This window comes from Thamnophis elegans, chromosome 2 (genome assembly GCF_009769535.1).
Source record: "Thamnophis elegans isolate rThaEle1 chromosome 2, rThaEle1.pri, whole genome shotgun sequence".
Lineage (NCBI taxonomy): Eukaryota > Metazoa > Chordata > Lepidosauria > Squamata > Colubridae > Thamnophis > Thamnophis elegans.
The window spans coordinates 109,665,991-109,684,309 of record NC_045542.1 but is presented as its reverse complement, the minus strand read 5'-3'; the positions used below and the strand labels follow the sequence as shown (position 1 = coordinate 109,684,309).

Sequence of the window (18,319 nt, the reverse complement as noted above, 5' to 3'; positions counted from 1 at the left end):
GGGGGATGAAGAATCATGGTCATGTGAGAATCATGTGTATAAAAATCTGAGGAAGAGGAGAGCTGGTCTGCAAGGTCCAAAATTTTCTATGATAATCATAAAGCATGAAGACTTGGTGGCTGTTTATTAACCTAGTCAAAAGCAGTGGCATGGAGGTATCCATGGGAGCCAAAAAGTCAGCTGCAACAGTATGACTTTTTATATGACCCATGCATGTAACACATATAAAAACAACAACAACAGGGTTTCAATTGTATGGTTGCAGATGCCATCCTTTCTTGACCTCCTGCAGACAAATCAGGCAAATCTCATCCATTAAAAACCAATCTTCTTCAGACTGGGCCACTGTTCACTGGTGCATTTCACTTATCTTGTTTTTCCAGCCAAAACCACTGGGCCCAAATGTCACTCCTGCAATTCCCAATTCTCTCTGAAGCAGCATTCTATTGAGTGAGACAGGTGGTCCATGTGACCAAGTTTGTTTCTTTCCCTGCAGTCTCAATGTCTCTTGTTATGAGACCGACCAGCATACATAAACCATGGATATGGGTAGAATACATAAACCATGGATGTGGGTGAGGCGAGCATAGAGCAAGGATGAGAGAGAAAGATGTGCATCCTTAAAGGAATCTCTCCCTCCTCCCACCACCACAGGAAACATCCTGCATCTGAGCGGCCCTTCAGTTCAGGAGATAATGATGGAGACTTGTCTTCTGTGGGGAGCCCTTACTAAACTCATTTCCTTCCTGAATTTAAAAAAAACCCACTTACTGCATTTGCTCCATTGGTGCCAGTTAAGAAGCTCCAGTGAGAAGAACACACTGAATTTAAACAAAAATTTAAAAAAGGTAAGAAATATGATTCAATTTTCTTTTTAGCTTGCACCGTTCTTTCTCTTTTTTTCCTTTTTTTTGCACCTTTTCTCTTTTTCTTTAACCTTGCTTATTTTTCATGTTAAATTGCTGAAGATAATCTGCAGCATATCCATTTTTAAGCAGCTAAAACCTGATTTAACATCATAGTTTCTTCATGAGTAAACACACCCACAAAAACAAATCCCTTTTTTCCTACTGTAAATACTAACCATTTTAATAAATAGTACTTCATACTGAGATAAGGATTGAATATTCCCTTTGGGGAATCATTCATTTTACCCTGACTGATAAATGCATTCTGAGCACCATCTCTCTGTACTTTAATAAGTTCTAAAGATTCTTAGGGACAATTTATATAATAAAATTGAATAATAGTAATAGGGTGTTGTTGTACTTTGTACAAAACCTATAAGCCCTCGGTGGATTATTCCAGGCTTCATTAGAAGAAACAGGCTATCTTTTTTCTTCTCTACTTTGCACTGGTGAAATCAGTGGCTGTTGTGACCTGCCAGCTGCCAGTGGAGCTGGCGGCAGACTCGGACAGTAAGGAGGTTGAAGAGGAACGTCTGTTTCATGATTCTGTTAAGCCTAGGTCAGAACAATGGCATACCTAGTGCATTTGACATATATAATGGAACATTTTTAACACCCCGCTTCATAATCGGTAAAGTTGTTATAATGTTAGACTAGAAATCAGTAAACTGTGAGTTCTAGTCCTCCCTTAGGCCCAAGCCTACCTGTGTGGGGTTGGGTCAGACATTTCTCTCAGCCATAAGACAAAGGAACTGACTCAAGCCACTTCCATTCTGCCTCTTATGGATTCTCTATTTCTAGAAGATTTTAAGAAGAGGCTGGTTAGCCACCTCTTGAAAACAGTTTAACTGGTTTTCTTGCACACTGAAGGAGGTTGGATTACCTGAATCTTGTGGTCTCTTCCAACTCCACAGTTCTGTGATTTTATGAATGATAAAGCTAACCAGAGTCACATGTTGAGATGGGCGGCTACAAAAATCAAATAAAAAAAAATAAGTTAATGCACATCCAACGTATACGAGAATAACTATCTGATTGTCTTCTATTTGTGCTGCCTTAGAAAAGTGGGTCATCCACATAGCATTACAATTATTCAAAGACCCATTTAAAACATCAGCTCACTCTCTATGTTAGGTAGGGTGTCATGTCTTAACAAAAAGAACGCATACATAAGAAGCATAGAACTGAAAGCCTCAAATGTCTGTGCGTCATTGGCTTATTTAGTACTTCATCTCAACTGAATGCATGCATTGACTCAATTGAAAAGCAAAGCTTTTATGATAATATCAGATTATGAAAGATGCATCGATGTTTGCTGTATAATGTATCACCAACAACGCAAGCTGTAGTCTTCGGAAAATGAGCAGCTGAATGAGCCATCAAAGACAGAACAGAAAAAGAAGAGGGAGGGAGGAAAGTGGGGAGAGATGTTATTTTAAAAGAGCTTAATTTTTTTAGTAGTGTGATCCTGTGTGTGAAACTGCTGCCTGGTAGAAAAGTCCTCATCACTTAGCAGTGGTGATTCCTTGGAGACAGAAAGAGCCACCCTAATGTAGTGGGTGATCTATATCAATTCTGAAAGCTAGTGCGGTAAACTACTAAATAACTACTATGACAGGTTATCACTAATGCAGTATTTCATAGCCACAGCAACTTGAAGATGTCTAAACCTGACTTATGGGAATTCAAGTCCACACATCTTAAAGTTGCAGAGGTTGAAAAACATTGTCCTGAAGGAAGAGGTTAAAACAATGGCAAATAGGACCTTATGAGACTCCAGAACCTCTTTAGGGCCTCTCTCCGCCAATCATAGTCTCTGCAGACCTCCTCAGAATGGGTGGGCATGAAACTCATGTTCTGTTTTAGACATTTCTGGAGTTGACTAAATTTGAATAGACCAGCCTTTCTCAATTATTTTGTCCTGGTGGAACCCTTGAAATAATGCTCAGGTCCCAGGGAACCTTGCCTAAAAAAAACAAAATGTACGCAAACTCCACTATACAACTCATTTCTAACCTACACAATTCACATTTTACAATGTTACCAAAAACAGAAAATGTGAGTTGCAATGCATGAACATTTATCCTATCACTGGGAATGCTAACATTAGTTGCAGTGATGGGATTCAAATAATTTAACAACCAGTTCTCTGCTAATTAGGTGGCATGCAAAGTTTTTTCTCTCAATCACAATCTCTCATACAACCCCAACTGAGAAAGGCTGGAATTGAAACATGGGGTTAATGTATTCAACGGCAAAATATTATTGTTGAAATACAAACGCATCAGAAGCATCCAAAAAATATGAATACTTATGGCTGTTGAGCAGAGTAATTGAGGTGAAAAGAGAAATCTAAAATAATATGGAAGAAGGGAAGAGGGATTATCTAAGAGATATGGCCAGTGGAGAATCTATATTTGTTCTTCAGTCACTGTCTTATCATGATGTTTTGGTGATCAAATTTCTTCCCATGTAGAAAACTTGGAAAGTCTAACTAAGAATATAAAATCACTTTAACACAGATTGCCTTCTGGGTCCAAATTTAAACACACAGTTTGGGCAGCACCACTGTCACCTCCTGATGTTCTTGTATATAACTCCCATCTTCTAGTTGAATAGGACAGATATGAGCTCACACATATTATGGTGTTGTTGTTTTTGTTGTTCCACAGCTACAAGCAACGCAGCTACAATACTCGCAATGATCAAAGGGCTAATCATGTTGTTGCTCTTAAACACAACCCAAGCTTGGATCTGCATGCTCTGTCCTTGCAAGAGTCTTGATTCCTGGGGTTGGGCAGCCAACTGCAATTTGATGGAACTCAAGGAGATGCCCCTCCTGAACTCAAGCATCAAAATTCTTCATCTGCAAAACAATAATTTGACCACTGTTCCTCTTGGTGCTTTGGATAACTTGACCAACTTGGAGGAAATTGATTTTTCCAACAACCCTTGGCACTGTGACTGCTCTATTTTATATCTCAAGGAGTGGCTGGCAGACTTCAATAAAAGTTCTCTTGCAAAGGCAACCTGTAAAACTCCAGCTTTTCTAAATATGAAGGCCTTGAGCCAGCTGAAAGGGAATGAACTGGAGGGATGTAGGAAACCCCTGCCAATTAGTTGCCTTGATTTTTTTTGGACGGACCTTGGTCTGATTATTTTGGCAATCATTGTCTTAATTTTAGCAGCATGCGTTTTGCAACGTTCAAAGCAGTTAGTTTTGCAAGCCAGCAGAAAGCAGCATTCTTCTGAAGTCCCACTGCTACAGTTCCATGACCTGGAAAATCGGAAGTCCAAATGAAATGCTGAAGTGGGCAGTAAGAAGCTGTAAGAATAAAACCATCCATGTAATATTGTATTTTGTGAACTGAAAGTGCCTATAGTCACAACTAAAGGCCTCTTTTGGTGAAGATATAACACTTTCTCTCTCACACACATATTTCCATATGTGTATGCCAATAATCACTATCATGATATTAAGCCAATAATTCTGACAGATAAGTTGTTTTGTTATGTAATTGTACTATACTTATTAATGCTCCGATATGCATAATTGAAATGTGTTTTCATGTATCACAGGTTCTGTTGCTATGGCATTCAGTCATTCAGCCATATAATCATTCACAAAGAGAATAAATAATCCTGATCTTACACAAATTTTGTTCAGTGTGATAATAAAGCATATTCTTACATATTAAAAAATGGAGTTACTCACATATTCACTGAATACCAGGGCTGAGAATTTAGAGCTTTCATTTTTTGCAATTCCGTCTGAAAAAAAGAATTTGAATGAGAAAGCTACATTGTATAATTTATGGTTCCGCTGATAAAATATTTTATGGTCAGAATATTTAGGATTGGAAAATAGTTTATTTTTGCAGCGTTGCAATCCCTATCCATTTAGAAATTGGAAGTTACCAAACCATTTACTGAAGGGATGATTAATTTTTTCAAAAAAAATATGGACACAATTATTCAGCAATTTGATGAGTGAGTTTGGTGGCTGTGTCACAAATACATCCATATTTCCTTCACAGGGTTCTACTTGGGCTTTTTGCCAAGCTCTGCTTCAGATTATTCTTTTAGTATGAAATTGCACTACCATATTCTAGATATCTACAGTATTGGGGTGGGGGGGTGGAATGGTTTCCATTTATGATCTTTCTGTATATTTTCCCATTATTTATTTCACAATATGTATTTGTTATTTATCCTCTTGCTTGCTCTAAGAAGAATTAAGGGAGTTAAATGGACAAATTGCACAGTTTTTGTATTTCTAGTGAATGTTGACAGTTATCTACTAGAATATGGGCGTATCCAAGGACTTCAATTTGCTTCAATCAACTGTAGTCTTAAATGTATAGGCTGAGTAGTACTAGTCTACAACGTGTGATAATCATTTCAGAATAATGCACCACAGTGCATCTTATTATTTAATAAGCACTATATCACTGAAAATTGTGTTGGATTTATTGATTTAAATGAAGCAAATTGATAGTACACACTCCACCAATTCTAGTAAAGTTCCACAACACAAATTTCCTTTATTTTATTCCACAAATATACTTCAAATTATTGAAGAGTTCTCAGTTATGCTCAGAAGACACCTGTCTATATTCTATATAGATGATATCATGTTTGAATTTAAGGGTTTTTCATCCAAAATCATTTTTTTATGCTAGAGAGAGCATGGCAGAAATAAATGTATTTGCATGAAATTACAATTATTTAACTAGCATTGGATCAAAATTTAATCATTGTAACATATTACAAATATGTAATTTAAGTTAGTCTGGATATAAATTCAGTTAGTCTTGACCATAAATTTAAATGAAACTGCTCCAAGCATGGCAAACCATGGATTTATCAAGGATTATCATTATCTCCTTAAAGTCTAAGCCCTTTTATAAATGATAAAATGTTTTACTTAATTTATTTCATCAACTTAGACTTAATACTCCCATTTTTCTCATGGGTTATATGAGATATAAATCATGCACTATATCAGTCTTTTCCACCATGGTTCTCTAATGATAAGAAGGTTTGAAGGTTTGAAGGTTTATTAACATTTATAGGCCACCCTTTTCCCCGAGGGGACTCAGGGCGGCTTACATAAAAACAATAACGTAGACAAACATAGAGTAAAATAATGAGCAACATTCATTCATCATTCAGGAGGGGCGATTATCTTTGTCCCCAGGCCTGACGGGCTAGCCAGGTCTTAAGGGCTATGCGGAAGGCCTGGACGGTGGTGAGAGTACGAATCTCCACGGGGAGCTCGTTCCAAAGGGTCGGAGCTACTACTGAAAAGGCTCTCCTCCTTGTAGTTGCCAGCCGGCACTGGCTGGCAGATGGAATTCGGAGGAGGCCCAATCTGTGAGATCTAATTGGTCGTAGGGAGGTAATTGGCAGAAGGCGGTCTCTCAAGTACGCAGATCCACTACCATGGAGGGCTTTATGGGTGACTAGCAGCACCTTGAAGCGCACCCGGAGATCGACAGGTAGCCAGCGCAGCTCGCGGAGGATAGGTGTTATGTGGGTGAACCGAGGTGCACCCACGATCACTCGCGCGGCCGCGTTCTGGACTAGCTGAAGTCGCCGGATGCTCTTCAAGGGCAGCCCCATGTAGAGCACACTGCAGTATTCCAGCCTAGAGGTCACAAGGGCCCGAGTGACTGTTGTGAGAGCCTCCCGATTCAGGTAGGGTCGCAACTGGCGCACCAGGCGAACCTGGGCAAGTGCCCCCCTGGTCACAGCCGTCAGATGGTGGTCAAAGGATAGCTGTGGGTCCAGGAGGACTCCCAAGTTGCGAACCCTCTCTGAGGGGTGTAGAATTTGACCCCCCAGCCTGAGTGATGGAGTACTGGTCGAATTGTTGGGAGGGAAACACAACAGCCACTCGGTCTTTTCCGGGTTGAGTACAAGCTTGTTAGCCCTCATCCAGTCCATAACGGCCTCAAGGCCTCGGTTCATCACGTCCGCCGCTTCATTGAGTTGGCACGGGGCGGACAGATACAACTGGGTATCGTCCGCATATTGGTGGTATCTTATCCCGTGCCTGCGAATGATCTCTCCCAGCGGTTTCATGTAGATGTTGAATAGTAGGGGGGATAAGACCGAACCCTGAGGCACCCCATATGTTAGGGGCCTAGGGGTCGATCTCTGCCCCCCCACTAACACCGACTGCGACCTGTCCGAGAGGTAGGAGGAGAACCACCGCAACACGGTGCCTCCCACTCCCATCTCCCGCAGTCGTCGCAGAAGGATACCATGGTCGATGGTATCAAAAGCCGCTGAGAGGTCAAGGAGAACCAGGATGGATGGATGTCCTCCATCTCTGGCTCTCCAAAGATCATCGGTCAATGCGACCAAAGCAGTTTCTGTGCTGTAACCGGGTCTGAAGCCTGACTGGAAGGGGTCAAGATAACTTGCTTCCTCCAAGGACCGCTGGAGCTGGAAGGCCACCACCTTCTCAACAACCTTCCCAAGAAAGGGAAGGTTGGAGACTGGATGATAGTTATTAAGAACAGCTGGATCCAAGGATGGCTTCTTCAGGAGGGGTCTCACCACCGCCGCTTTTAGCGCGGCGGGGAAGTTCCCCTCCCGAAGAGAGGCGGTAACAACCGCCTGGATCCAGCCTCGTGTCACCTCACTGCTGTTATCAACCAGCCATGAGGGACACGGGTCCAGTACACAGGTGGAGGCACTTACAGCCTTCATGGCCTTGTCCACATCCCCAGGGCCAACATTCTGAAACTCAACCCAGAGGTGGTCTACTTCATCCTCTTGTGCCTCGGCTGGAACTGCAGAGATGGAGTCCAAGTCCGACTGAAACCGAGCAATTTTGTCCGCTAAGAATTGGGCATAATCCTCAGCTCTGCCCTGCAAGGGTTCCCCCGCTTCCCTCCTATTTAGTAGGGAGCGGGTTATCCTAAAATTCCCAGAATTCCCAAGCAAACACATCACTGTTGGAAATGTTAGCTGGTTGCTCAGGGAAGTATAGTCCCAACATATTTATAGAATTCCCAGTAGGGAAAGTTTATTATCCTACTGTATTACAGAAAGAGACTAGCTTTGCAAATGTCAGACATTTACCCTCTCATCAGCCATTGCAAGCCTAACTAATGATAAAGAATGGGTCACGCCCAGCCGCCCTGTTTAGGATCACCCGCTCCCTCCTTAATAAGAGGGATGTGGGAGACCCCTTGCAGGGTAGGGCTGAGGACTATGCCCAGTTCTTGGCGGACAAAGTTGCTCGGTTTCGGTCGGACTTGGACTCCACCGCAGTAGATCCAGCCGAGACACAGGGGGATTACTTGGTAAACCATCTCTGGGTTGAGTTCCAGGATGTTGCCTCCGGGGATGTGGACAAGGCCATTCGAGCTGTAAGTGCTTCCACCTGTATTCTGGACCCGTGTCCCTCCTGGCTGGTTGCCAACAGCAGGGAGGTGACACATGGCTGGATCCAGGCGGTTGTGACCGCCTCCCTTCGGGAGGGGCACTTCCCCGCCGTACTTAAAACGGCGGTGGTGAGACCCCTCCTGAAGAAACCATCCTTGGATCCAGCCATTTTAAACAACTATCGTCCTGTCTCCAACCTCCCCTTTATCGGGAAGGTTGTTGAGAAGGTGGTGGCCTTCCAGCTTCAACGGGCCTTGGAGGAAGCTAGTTATCTTGACCCCTTCCAGTCTGGCTTCAGACCTGGTTACAGCACAGAAACTGCTTTGGTCGCATTGACCGATGATCTCTGGAGGGCCAGAGATGGAGGCCATGCGTCCATCCTGGTTCTCCTTGACCTCTCAGCGGCTTTCGATACCATCGACCATGGTATCCTTCTGCGACGACTGCGGGAGGTGGGGGTGGGAGGCACTGTTTTGCAGTGGTTCTCCTCTTACCTCTCGGACAGGTCGCAGTCGGTGTTGGTCGGGGGGCAGAGATCGTCCCTGAGGCCCCTAACATATGGGGTGCCGCAGGGCTCGGTCTTATCCCCCCTACTATTTAACATATACATGAAACCGCTGGGCGAGATCATTCGGAGGCACGGGATAAAATACCACCAATACGCGGACGATACACAATTGTATCTGTCCGCCCCGTGCCAACTCAATGAAGCGGTAGACGTGATGAACCAGGGCCTTGAGGCCGTTAAGAGCTGGATGAGCGCTAACAAACTGGTACTCAACCCGGACAAGACCGAGTGGCTGTTGTGTTTTCCTCCCAATAATTTGGCCGACATTCCAACACTCAGGCTGGGGGGTCAAATTTTATACCCCTCAGACAGGGTCCGTAACTTAGGAGTTCTCCTGGATCCACAGCTGACTCTCGACCATCAGCTGTCGGCTGTGACCAGGAGGACATTTGCCCAGGTTCGCCTGGTCCGTCAGTTACGGCCCTACCTGAACCGGGAGGCTCTCGCAACAGTCACTCGAGCCCTTGTGATCTCTAGGCTGGAATACTGCAATGGGCTCTACATGGGATTGCCCTTGAAGAGCATCCGGCGACTGCAATTAGTCCAGAATGCGGCCGCGCGAGTGATAGTGGGCGCACCGCGGTTCGCCCACATTACACCCATCCTCCGCGAGCTGCACTGGCTACCTGTCGGTCTCCGGGTGCGCTTCAGGGTACTGATGACCACCTTTAAAGCACTCCATGGTAGTGGATCTGGATACTTGAGAGACCGCCTTCTGCCGATTACCTCCCTCCGACCGATTAGATCGCACAGGCTGGGCCTCCTCCGGATTCCATCCGCCAGTCAATGTCGACTGGCGACTACACGGAGGAGAGCCTTTTCTGTTGCAGCTCCAACCCTGTGGAACGATCTCCCCATTGAGATTTGTACCCTCACCACCATCCAGACCTTCCGCACAGCCCTCAAGACCTGGCTCTCCCAGCAGGCCTGGGGATAGGTTTCCAATTTACCCGCCCGAGTGTCAATTGTTGAATGCATGTTGTGGTTTATCATTTTATTTTTGGTCACTTATTGTTTGTCTTTTGTTACTGCACACCCTTCCCTTTGTGATTGTAAGCCGCCCTGAGTCCCCTCAGGGAGAAGGGCGGCCTATAAGTCTTAATAAAATGTCTAAAAAATGTCTAAATGTCTAATACCACACCTGACTGTGCCCTAACCCTAACCTTACGTAGCTCACAAAAGTAAAAGAAATTACAATCAAATCAATAAAACATAAAGATAAAACAAGGAAAGCATGATGAAGTGAAGGGTCTTACTCTTTCTTGCCATAGGCCTGGGTAAAAAGCCAGATGTTGAAGTTCTTCTAAACAACAGCAGCAGAGTGGAGGTCTATCCAGATCTCAGAGAGAACCTTGTCTCAAAGGGCAGGTGATGCTTACAGAAAAGGCACCCTTCAGGAGTCCCAATAGTTTAATCAGGGGAACACAGAGCATGCCAACCCTGCCAATTGGCTGCAGCAGATACAGAGGCAGGCAGTTTCTCAAGTAACCAGTCTATGCCATGTAGAACTTTATAGGTAATCAGCATCTTGAATCACACCAGGAAGCAAACCAGCAACCAGCGCAGCTCGTGAAACAGAGGTGCTATATGCAGTGGTGGGATTCACATAATTTAACAACAGGTTCTCTGCACCAATGATTTCTTCCAACAACCCGTTCACCAAACTGCTCAGAAAGTTAACATCTGGTTCTCCCGGAGTGGTGCAAACTGGCTGAATCCCACCACTGTCTACATGGTCATATGGAACCATGTCCATGACTTGTGTGGAGCTTCTGGTTGATCACCGACAGCCCCATGTAGATAGTGTTGCAATAGTCAAGACACAGTGCAATTAGGATATAAGTGGCTGTATGAAGGGCTTCCTGATCTAGGAAACGGTGCAGTTGGCATACCAGATAAGAACTAAGCCAATTAGTCAAGGAAGCTTCAATCCAGAAATCCACAACGAAGGGGCAACCATTGCCCTTGAACTCTTAAAACATAGCAGCTGTGTTTTAAGCCAGTATTATGTCACTCATATTAATCAATAGATACCATGGGAAGGACAAGTAGACAGTCAACATTTTTAGTTTTTGGATCATTCTTTTTTTTAAAAAGGTAAGTCAATATTATCCAAATTCGTCAAAAGAAATGAAAAAGTGATAGAGAACCAGTAACTGGCTGTTACACAAAGAAAACTAGCTGGGTTGGGGATTTCCCCTATTGGAAACCCCAGGGTTGGACCCCTAAGTCTTCAAAACCACAAGCAATCTCTTTTGCTTTATAGAACACTTCTTTGCTGAAAATATTATAATTTGCTATTTCATGATAACTGCCTGAAAAAAAACCCTCAGCAATGGAAACAAATCCTTCACTAATGATGTGCAAAGAAATGTAACTGCATTGTAAGCTTTGCATCATTTATAAATTAATGAGTTGCAGCTCCATTATGTGTGTGGTATTTAAATTCCATCATTATTGCTGTTTTAACAATATATGATAATTGGTTTTTGTGCAAAGGCAAACCTACATCATTTTATTTCATATAAAATTAACATAAAAATATTTTCTGCTCTAGAAAGTTCATTAGGAATATGAGTTTCATGTCACAGGCAAAATGGAAGGAAGACCCTGACACAAGTCCTAATATTCTATGCTTTAAATTGGAGAAATGTCTATAAACATATGAAACATCTGAAATAAAGTCCTTGATTCTTGTTCAATGAATTCACTTCAACATAGTTGTGTACTAATTTTCACTTTCCATTTTTTTTTTAAAAAAAAGCTTCTTTATTTTAAAGATAATTTTAGAACTCAGAACTGAAGTTAGTTATAGCAGATAATGTAAAAATGTTGCACTGGGAAACATAAACTTTAGAGGTCTTGGAGAATTGTTGAAGGAGTGCAGCTTTTCTAATAAGTAGAGCTCTTCTTATCAGAAGGAACCAGGGTGTTGTTATCAGGGGAATTCTTCCAGAGACAGAGTGAGTTAAGCTGCAATGGCGAATGAGGGAGTATCACAAGCTTATCTTCCCCGGCCACTTCTTTCATAAGCTTCGGGATACTTCCTACATAGCCAATCACATGGATTTCCATAGGGTGTGCTGTTGATTACAGTTCTCATTGTAACAACCCATAGAAAGTTGGAATAACTATGCCACCCTCTGAAAATGGATCGTGTGCAAAATGTTTCCTGGAGAACTTTGGAAAGGTGACGTGGTCTGTGAATCAGTTCTATCTTTTCCTGTATTGAAAAATGCACAGGGTTGAAAGCTGAGATGCTGAAAATCAATGTAACTATTTACAAACAAAATTAAGAGAATGCAAGGGTGTGCAGAAGAGGTTCTCATGTGTCTTTGGCTTGAGGTAAGTTCTTTTTCTGTTATCAAAGGTGTTTATTATGTCTTTTTATACTTATAAAGATTAAAAAACAAAAACAAAACCCTGCAAAAAGCCCCCAAAGGTAATAAAAATAAATTATTGTTTTTGTTGGCCATACAGTCAGCCAGATGTTTAGACTGGATTTGGCATTTTTATCCATCTATCAAATGTATCCCAAGGACCTGGCATAGGCAGATATCGTTTCATAGGGTTAAAAGTATCATTGCAGGATATAAGCTATTCCAAGTAAAGCTGCCTTTTGCAATTGACTGATGGTGATTTTGTCAATACCAATGATGTTCAAGTGATGCTGCAGCTGCTTTGTGCCCAAGGTGCCTATTACTAATGGTGCTGTCTTTGCTTTCTTTTGCCATAGTCATTCTATTCTATTTGCAAGTCTCTGCATTTTGGGATTTTTCTCCAGTTCTTTCTCTTCTGCTGTCTCTAGGCACTACAACATCATTATTAATCATTGTTATTATCCCAAACTCTTCCATTTTATACTGTAGAATTTATAAAACTTTTAAATGGTTTCTATTTTTTGCTAACTTAATAGAATAAGTGGTCTTCTATCATAAGATAGCAGAATCTATCATAAACCTTCCATTTCCATTGTTCAAGTTATTGTTTATTATCCATGTGTGAAAATAAGATTGGGGGCATCTAAGAATTTCTAGAAATGGAACCCCACAATCCCTAAAATAAAACCACAAAGGGAAGGAGCCCCAAAAGAGAATTTCGCATACTTGGACCCACAGAACATTAAGTGAAAGCTATATGGAGAAATAAAAAATCAGATTCACATGTGGAACATCTGGATTTGGCAGGTCCTTATTTAAATATAGAGGACCTACTTTTTAAAATGAAAATTGATTTTTAAAAATAAACATGTAATATTTCCAGGGCATATATAAACAACATAAAAAAGCAATTTTGCTTTAATTGCTTTAAATACTTGCTTTTACCCTATGATGCATAATTACGTTTTTTGAATGGGTTGTTTGAAAAATTGCATGCCTCACATTTTGCTGCTTACTATCAGAGATAGGCATTTTACCTTGTTTTGAGAATACATCCAAATTTGCTGCTACATACGAAACAGCAGCAGCTGCAAAGGGGGAAGGGCCAAAACAGGGCCCCACCCCCATCCCTCCCCTGTCTCCACTTAGCTCGTAGTGGTATATTCAGCTATTGCTTTAAAGTTCTATACATTTCTATACATTTCTCTCCAGATGTAAGGTCCACAAAGTTATTTGCTTTTATTTGCCTTACCCAAATTTAGAGAGAGAACACTTTGCACTGCTAACGTTATAAAAGAGAATAAAAACAGAAAGAAAAACCATAAAATATCCTAAATGTCTAGAAAGGTAAATATTTAAAAAATCCTAAACCCTCCCCCCTCCCAAAAGAACTACAACCAATAAGGTTTCAGTGACCACAGCAAGCTTCAGAACACTTCTAGGTAAAGGTGGGAAAGCTTTTACTATTTAGGTATTTTTTATATGAGTTGGGGTTGCGTTTTTTGGTCTTTCCAACCAGTCTGGAAATGAGCAATGTCTGAGATAACGGCTTCAGATTATTTTCTGCTCTGCATTCATCTCCACCTATCTGTTTCTTGACTAAGCAGATGATTCCACTGGCCTACATGTTCAGCCTTTCAAAAAATGTGCCACTAGCACACAGGTAGTCCTAGACTTTCAATGGTTCATTTAGTGACCCAAGTTACAACAGCACTGGAAAAGTGACTCATGACCATTTTTCACATGACCATTGCAGCATCCCGATGGTCAGGTGATCAAAATTCACATGCTTGAGAAATGAATCATATTCAAGGTGGTTGCAGTGTCCTGGGCTCATGTGATTTTTCCCCTTTATGACCTTCTGAGAAGCAAAGTCAATGGGGAAGACAGATTCACTTAAACGTGTGTGACTAACTTAACAACTGCAATGATTAACAATTGTGGCACAAAAGGTCATAAAATGGGGCAAAACTTATTTAACAAATGTCTCACTTAGCAACATTAATTTTGGGATCAATTGTGCTCCTAAGTCTAGGACTACCTGTAAATAGAGGCAGGATATGCAGAAACTGCTGTTTTTGTGATTTTCCTATCCTTCCTCCACTGAGATAATAAATGTTCACTTACTTTATTCTTACAATAATTCTATAACACAGATAAGATTCTGGTTTTCTCTCATGATGACCCAATAATTTTCTGCTGATCACAGATGTGAATTAAATTTAATAATCTGTCCATTCCTCCCCCTTCATCAGATCACTTTTTTAGGACTGTGTGAAATCTGATAAATTGGTGTTATACTATGTATCACAACTCTTTAAATTTTGCATAGGCATAGCAGACCAATAAAGTTTCTTCAAACCTTTATGGATTTTATTTTATTTGATTTGATTCTGTGTAAAATATGTGATCCTTCACTTCAAAACCTACTAGAATCCACTTTCCCATAATTTCAAAACAGCATCCCCTAGAGCTGAATATGTTTAATTTATTCTGTAAACATGTTGCATCCTAATGCATTTCTCTGTAAGTAGGTTGTGTCCACAATTCCATTTAGGAACTGAAAAGATTTAGACCTGAAACTTCAGAACTGAGAAAAATGTTTCTATGCCTTTGTAAAGATCAGTGCTAACCTTTGAAGGAAAATATTCATCTTGTGCTTCACAGATGGCCTAACACAATGAGAAATAAATTGTTCGTATGAAAATTAACTTTCCCTTCCTGCTGGCTGCTTATAAAATTATTGATTTCTTATTTGAAAGGGATAGTCAGGAGAAGATCCAACTTAGTCTATCATATAATGCAAAAGCTAAATTTATTCTGTGTCTGATATGAAAATATTTTTAACTATAATATTAAAGTAAACCACAACTCCAAGGGGAATCTTTGATAAGCAGCACAAAATATTAAAATATTAAATCACCTATCCAAATATACTATGAAATATTAATTTACATCAGGGGTATCCAAACACCCATGGACTTCAATCTCCATGCTGGCTGGAGATTTCTGGGAGTTAAAATGCACAAGTCTTAAAGATGCCAAGGTTGGATATTTCGACATATTTTACAGGTTTATTGTGCAGAATGTTGAGCAAAACTAAATGTTCATAAACTTATACTAATTTATTTCTTTATACAATAATCCTTATTTAAATTTTCAGAATGATCCCATGTCAAGGCTTATTGATTCTTCTGTTTCTTGAAGCTGCCTTTGCCAGCCACTGTCCACACAACTGTACATGCTCTCCACCAGGAAACAATCCACTAAAACTGAACTGTAGCTTCATGGGAATGATGGTGCTTCCACTTTTGCCGAGTCAAACACAAGAGTTGTACCTCCAGGGCAATAAGCTAGCCACGATACCCGCAGGAGCATTTGACCATCTTCAGGTATTGAAGATCATCAATCTATCCAGGAATCCATGGCATTGTGACTGTGGGATTTTGTATCTGAAACACTGGTTGGAAGACCAAGAGGGAACCTTAGCTTCTAATGATGTTAGGTGTTTCTCTCCTCCTGCACTTCACAAAAAAATGATATCTGAGCTCAAGAGGAACGAACTGCAGTTTTGCTTCACTTCTCGTACACTTTGTTCGGATTTCTTGTACAATGATGCATTCATCTTCTTTTTTATTCTTATTCTTTTTATTATCAGCTGTTTCTTGATAACAAAAAGGACTACGTTTAAAGTGGATGTTTATGACAAGAATTTATGACCAACTCCGCCTCCCCTCCCCCCCGCACTGCCCCAGACCCAGGAAGACTGCCTGCTATTTCTGATCAACTGGAAAGAAGAACAGGAAAAAGAGTACCAAGCCATTCATCACTGCTTGTGACTACTGTGCATTAGGTTTCAGAACAAAGAGAAAGGTCAAACAAATTATTTCTGTTTATCATTAAAAGTGAAACGGTCAACTGAAAAGCATGACTATTTAGATTATTCATTTTAAAGAACAGAAACTCATTAAGGATATCTACACAGACCAAAGACCATAATTTGCAGCTTCTAAGGTAAAATTGAAACCAAAGAATTAGTATCTCATTTTAAACATACTTTTGAGTTTCATAACATGTTGGAAATCATCTGATGAAAGCATGTCCCATATTTTTGTGCTATAATTCAAGTCAAAGATCAGGTGGCCAATTATGGCATTTGATTAATAAATCAGTATACTGAATTATTTAGCATCTATTGACCTGGATTCTGTCCTGGTTGTGGTCATTTTCATTTAATCCATAAACAGTTTTTGGCAAGCAGAATTCAAATGCTCCAGATACTGATTAGTATATGCCACAATTAGAAATTCTTTAAAGACTTTCTGTTTACACTAATGCAGTGAGTAGTATATGTGAAGCTTCACTTGTATGTGTATCTATCTATGTTTCCTGCTGTTTTTGTTGTTGTTAATATATCTATCAACACCAAAAGCAGTTAGCAGCAGATATGATTTCCTTCCAGGATTCCATGGGAAAACTTATTATCAAGTTCAAAGAAATATGTATTGGTTGTAAATGGTCTTTTTCTGAATTCAATTCAAGATAATTGTACTGACCTCAAAACCTCTAGCCTCTAGTTTGAGAAAATACTCTCCAAATTTAACACTTTGTACCAACCAAACATGGGTGAGTTTCTGCCAGTTCTAACCTCTTCTATAGAAGAGGTTCCACAAATCTACCATGCCATTTAGAACCAATTCCAGCTCCCTCCCCCCACCCTTCCGCACCATGCTTGCCCTGCCTGCCGCTCACTGATTGGCTGGCTCACCAATCGCCCCGCCTGCCTCTAAGAGTCCTATCTAAACCTTAAAGTCTTGAAGCTGTCAAGTTTGAACACCCCTGGGTTTTTTTTCTAAAGGGTTATGGGTGCAAGGGTCTTGTAACTTGACAGCTTTAAGACTTGCATGCTTCAAATGCCAGAGTTTCTGAGCCAACATTTTTGTTGCTAAGCAAGAGTGTTGTTAAGTGAGTTTCACCACATTTTACAAGTTGGCCACGCCCACTCAATCACATGACTGTCAAGCCACACCCACCCAGTCACATGGCTGACAAACCACTCCACCTGGTCACATGGCTGGCAAGCCACTCCAATAAAGCAGGCCACACCTACAGAAGAGGTTCTAAAAAAAATTGAAACCCACCACTGCAATCAACCTACTCTTCCAGATCACCCACAGATAGAAGATGTTTGCAGTCAGGCAAAGAACATTTTAGGATTGTGCACCCTATTCCTTTCCCAGGAATACTCACTTGTGTTTATTTTGAAATACATGGAAAAATTTCATGAATACCTTTGCATTATTTTGGATTTTTAAAAATGTGTGAATTCATGTCTACTGATGCTTATTGTTCACTAATATTTCTGCAGCCTTATTGTTTTAATCTGCCTTTAAGCATCTGAAGGAGGAGGCAAGGACAGACCACTTGTTACCAAGAAAACTGTGGGGATTTATCCAGGCATTTGCCAGGAGTCAACACTGCTTGAAGGCAATACACACAAAAAGGAACAATTTAAGCTAACTTTTATCAACCTGGTACTTCCATGTTACTTGGGCTACTCCCTTTATCATGGCCAAGATAACTGTGAATGGTGAGAATGGTAGCTCTAAATGAACATAATTTTTTTTGCAACTTAGGAGAAATCATACATTCAAGAAGACTGCAAAACATACAAATAGAAATTGCAATAGTAAGAATGATTTTCACTAACAAAACCAGTGAAAATAATCTAATAACAAGAATTTTACCATAATGACTATTAAAAAACCGATGCTCTTCATATCAGGGAGTGTTATTCAAAATGTGTCACACAATATTCTTCTTCTCATCAAATATCAGTACTGTGAAATTAGAAGATGGTACCAATAAGCATCACTGTGTAGATGATACTTTAGAAGGTTTCTGTAAGAATGGGACTCACACTCGGCAAAATAACAAAATTCAAACCCAAGGTTTCAAATTAAAGGGGTTTGTATCCTGATAAGAATTAATCAAATACTGCCACATAAATCATGATAAAAGCTTATATGTCTACATGAAATTAGCATAGAATTCATGGGATT

General features: G+C 40.7%; 2 protein-coding genes and 1 long non-coding RNA gene across 3 annotated transcripts; 2 read left to right on the top strand and 1 right to left on the bottom strand.

Annotated features, from left to right (window-relative positions):
* The first annotated feature begins 771 nt into the window (after positions 1 to 771).
* LOC116504822 (platelet glycoprotein IX-like) lies at positions 772 to 4,540 on the top strand. The gene is made up of 2 exons (XM_032212035.1): positions 772 to 848; positions 3,581 to 4,540. The coding sequence occupies exon 2, from the start codon at positions 3,610 to 3,612 to the stop codon at positions 4,207 to 4,209; it is 600 nt and encodes a 199-aa protein (XP_032067926.1). The 5' UTR covers positions 772 to 848; positions 3,581 to 3,609; the 3' UTR covers positions 4,210 to 4,540.
* LOC116504823 lies at positions 1,798 to 10,237 on the bottom strand. The gene is made up of 3 exons (XR_004254858.1): positions 10,134 to 10,237; positions 4,624 to 4,679; positions 1,798 to 1,877 (listed from the first exon to the last, which is right to left on the bottom strand). It is a non-coding gene; the product is annotated as an uncharacterized LOC116504823 (long non-coding RNA).
* Positions 10,238 to 11,933: 1,696 nt separating this feature from the next.
* LOC116504058 (platelet glycoprotein IX-like) lies at positions 11,934 to 16,949 on the top strand. The gene is made up of 3 exons (XM_032210885.1): positions 11,934 to 12,222; positions 15,421 to 15,966; positions 16,002 to 16,949. The coding sequence occupies exons 2-3, from the start codon at positions 15,422 to 15,424 to the stop codon at positions 16,108 to 16,110; spliced, it is 654 nt and encodes a 217-aa protein (XP_032066776.1). The 5' UTR covers positions 11,934 to 12,222; position 15,421; the 3' UTR covers positions 16,111 to 16,949.
* The last annotated feature ends 1,370 nt before the right edge of the window (positions 16,950 to 18,319 follow it).

Bases quoted from the DNA above. Each gene is read 5' to 3' on its own strand.
- LOC116504058 (XM_032210885.1), top strand. From the start codon at position 15,422: ATGATCCCATGTCAAGGCTTATTGATTCTTCTGTTTCTTGAAGCTGCC. The intron at 15,967-16,001 runs GAATTTATGACC...CCCTCCCCCCCG, and splicing joins AAAGTGGATGTTTATGACAA to CACTGCCCCAGACCCAGGAA.
- LOC116504822 (XM_032212035.1), top strand. From the start codon at position 3,610: ATGATCAAAGGGCTAATCATGTTGTTGCTCTTAAACACAACCCAAGCT.